The sequence below is a fragment of the Rhinoraja longicauda genome, chromosome 8, assembly GCF_053455715.1.
Source record: "Rhinoraja longicauda isolate Sanriku21f chromosome 8, sRhiLon1.1, whole genome shotgun sequence".
Lineage (NCBI taxonomy): Eukaryota > Metazoa > Chordata > Chondrichthyes > Rajiformes > Arhynchobatidae > Rhinoraja > Rhinoraja longicauda.
In genome coordinates, this window is record NC_135960.1 from 62,966,597 (window position 1) to 62,970,247 (window position 3,651).

Below are 3,651 nucleotides of genomic sequence, written 5' to 3' on the forward strand. Positions count from 1 at the left end.
ACTGTCTTATGTTGAAAGACTGGAGCGACTAGGCTTGTATACACTGGAATTTAGAAGGATGAGAGGGAATCTTATTGAAACATATAAGATTATTAAGGGATTGGACACGCTACAGGCAGGAGACATGTTCCCGATTTTGGGGTAGTCCAGAAACAGGGACCAGAGTTTAAGGTGTAGGCCATTTAGAACGGAGATGAGGAAAAACCTTTTCACCCAGAGAGTTGTGAATCTGTGGACTTCTCTGCCTCAGAAGGCAGTAGAGGCCGATTCTTTGGATGCTTTCAAGAGAGAGTTAGATAGAGCTCTTAAAGATAGCGGAGTCAAGGGATATGGAGAGAAGGCCGGGACGGGGTACTGATCGTGGATCATCAGCCAGGATCACAGTGAATGGCGGTGCTGGCTCGAAGGGCCGAATGGCATACTCCTGCACCCATTGTCTATTGTCTATTGCTTATAGTGTATCTCCTCTGCCTGCACATGATCCATTTACTCTGTTCCCTGCATTTTCATGTGCCTGTTTGAGAACCTCATAAATGCCACCATCACATCTGCCTCCACCATCTCCCCATACATATCAATCTTCTGAAACAGCCAACCATGAGGGACTAACCTATGATGAGTGTTTGTCGGCACTGGGCCTGTACTCGCTGGAGTTTAGAATAATGAGGGGGGGACCTCATTGAAACATACAGAATAGTGAAAGGCTTGGATCGAGTGGGTGTCGAGAGGATGTTTCCACTAGTGGGAGAGTCTAGGATTAGAGGTCACAGCCTCAGAATTAAAGGATGTTCTCTTAGGAAGGAGATGAGGAGAAATTTCTTTAGTCAGAGGGTGGTGAATCTGTGGAATTATTTGCCACAGAAGGCTGTGGAGGTCAAGTCAATGGATATTTTTAAGGCAGAGATAGACAGATTTTTAATTAGTACAGGTGTCAGAGGTTATGGGGAAAAGGCAGGAGAATGGGGTTAGGAGGGAGAGATAGATCAGCCATGATTGAATGGTGGGGTAGATTTGATGGGCCGAATGGCCTAATTCTGCTCCTTTCAGTTATGACCTTATGATATATGAGTTTACCGTATGCCTTACTGAAATCCAAGTAGACAACATCCAGTGCCCTACCCTTGTCGATCACTTCCGGCACCTCTTTGTAATGTTAGGGTTAAACTGATTGTGAACTGAGTTGGACTTCTCAGCTAAATTAGCAGCATCGTATTTCGAACTCTGCTTCAGAAACAAGCAGTTGTTTTCGAAGAATGCTTGGACTAATTCAAAGAGACCAGTAGATCATGAGGACACCTGCAAGGTCACTGAGATAGAAACATAGAAAATAGGTGCAGGAGTAGGCCATTCGGCCCTTCGAGCCTGCACCGCCATTCAATATGATCATGGCTGATCATCCAGCTCAGTAGCCTGTACCTGCCTTCTCTCCATACCCCCTGATCCCTTTAGCCACAAGGACCACATCTAACTCCCTCTTAAATATAGCCAATGAACTGGCCTCAACTACCTTCTGTGGCAAAGAATTCCACAGACTCACCACTCTCTGTGTGAAGAAATGTTTTCTCATCTCGGTCCTAAAAGACTTCCCCTTATCCTTAAGCTGTGACCCCTGGTTCTGGAGATATCTGAGACGAGCTCGGTGTCTGATAGGACACATAACTCACGCCATAGGTACATGGCAGCCCCGCCAACAGCCTGTCTCGTCTGTTTTCTTCTTTTGCTGTTTTGGTCTGTGTCTACTTGTATGTTTCAGTGTGTCTTTAGTTTTTGTATTATGTGGTGGGTGTGGGGGGGAGGGGGGGGATGGTTGGAGGAAACCTTTTTTTATCTCTTTCCTTGGCGGAGACACGACTTTTTCCTTTCGTATCTCCGTCTGCACTGAGGCCTAGCATCGTGGAGCTGGCGGTCCCTTTGTTACCGATCGGCTGTTAGGGAGCTCCAACCGGCCCGATCGCGAGGACTCCGATCGCCCCGATTTTGGGAGCTTCGATCGCCGACAGCAGGAGCTTCGACCGCCCCGACTGCGGAGGTTCGATTGCCCCGACCATGGGAGTAAAGGAGGAAAGAAGATATAAGTTATTTGTCTTCCATTACAGTGAGGAATATGAGGTCTCCAAAAATCTTTGGAGATTCTCACACGCCGTTGTGGTTGGTGTTTAAGTTTATGTTTAATTTTTATGTGGGTGTATATCTTGTTGCTTTTTTTGGTATGACAGTTGGCAAATCAAATTCTTTGTATGTTTACATAACTGGCTAATAAATTAATTACAATTACAATCGCAATTACATTGTGGTACGAAGGAGGATAGCTAGCTTGACACAAATCATCTGAGAAAATGCCTGAGCAGCAGAAAACAGCTCCCAAGAAGGGCTCCATGAAAACCTTACCGAAGCCGGTGGGCAAAAAAGTCAAAAAGCAGAGTTACTCCACCTACATCAGCAAAGTGACGAAGCAGGTTCACCCTGACATCGGCATCACTTCCAAGGCCATGGGCAACATGAGCTCGTTCGTCAATGATATTTTTGAGCGTATCGCGGGCGAGGCGTCCGGCCTGGCCCATTACAACAAGCGGTCTACCATCACCTCCCGGGTGATCCAGACCGCTGTGCGCCTACTTCTGCCCGGGGAGCTGGCTAAACACGCCGTGCCGGAAGGGACAAAGACAGTGACCAAGCACACCAACTCCAAATGAATATCCAAATGAGTACGGACAAAGCAAATCGATAACTGCCTGCTGTTCTGAGTGATAAAATTATTATCTAAATGCATGCTTCCACCATGAGAGCATGAGCCTCATCTTCGGGGAGAGAAAAGAGCTTCACCAGGGAGAGGGAGAGAGAGGAAGAGTTATTTTGTATTGTTTCTTTATGGACAGTTGATATTTTTGCTGTGTTTTACTTGTGTTTGCTTTAATAAACAGTTATTTGTGCCCTGCACCATGTGCTTCCACCATTCATTGATCCGAATGCTTGAATCCCGCACATATTTCATTAGGCGTCTTGTTCCTTGGACTATCACAAGGGTTTACTGCAGACACGGTATCAAAGACACTGTGTACAACAGACGTACAGTTCAGGATATTGTCACTTTGAAACCATTATTGCACAACTACCACCTAAACACATGGAACTCGCCTTTTATTATATCAGGCTCTCTCTAATATAAGTTATAACCACGTATACCATTAACTCTGCTCCTTTTGAGGATCCTATCGATATGTAATCTTCCTGCTCTGTGATTTCATATAACATATAACATATAACAACTACAGCATGGAAACAGCATGGAAACATGCTTTAAACTTTGCTTTAGGGAAACACAATCAAACGGGATTCTGCTTATCATTCCTGCACACCCTCTGTCTGCAAGCCCTCAAGTGGAGAACCTGATTTTTTTTTCTCCCCCTTTGAGAACAGCTTATAGGATTTTGTATACGATTGCTTAATAAGAGGAGCGTTCATTATTATTCAGTTAACCTGGCGACATGATAAAAAACTCCCACAGAAATGGCTGGGCACTGCCCCCTCATCTTTGTTGCAGTCAGAATGTTTGGCATACGTGATAAGCAGAAAGAGATGGGGAAACAATGTGAAACATTTTAAAGCTGGTTTCGAGAAAGCAGAATTGTGCACCCATGGGGTTATGAGGAG

The 3,651-nt window shown here is 45.2% G+C and overlaps 1 protein-coding gene across 1 annotated transcript; it reads left to right on the forward strand.

Moving 5' to 3' along the window:
* The first annotated feature begins 2,336 nt into the window (after window positions 1-2,336).
* On the forward strand, window positions 2,337-2,693 carry LOC144596324 (histone H2B 1/2-like). Its single transcript, XM_078404572.1, has one exon. It carries the CDS (start codon window positions 2,337-2,339, stop codon window positions 2,691-2,693), a length of 357 nt encoding a protein of 118 aa, XP_078260698.1.
* The last annotated feature ends 958 nt before the right edge of the window (window positions 2,694-3,651 follow it).

What these genes read in the sequence shown, in the direction of transcription:
- LOC144596324 (XM_078404572.1), top strand. Translation starts at nt 2,337, where the DNA reads ATGCCTGAGCAGCAGAAAACAGCTCCCAAGAAGGGCTCCATGAAAACC.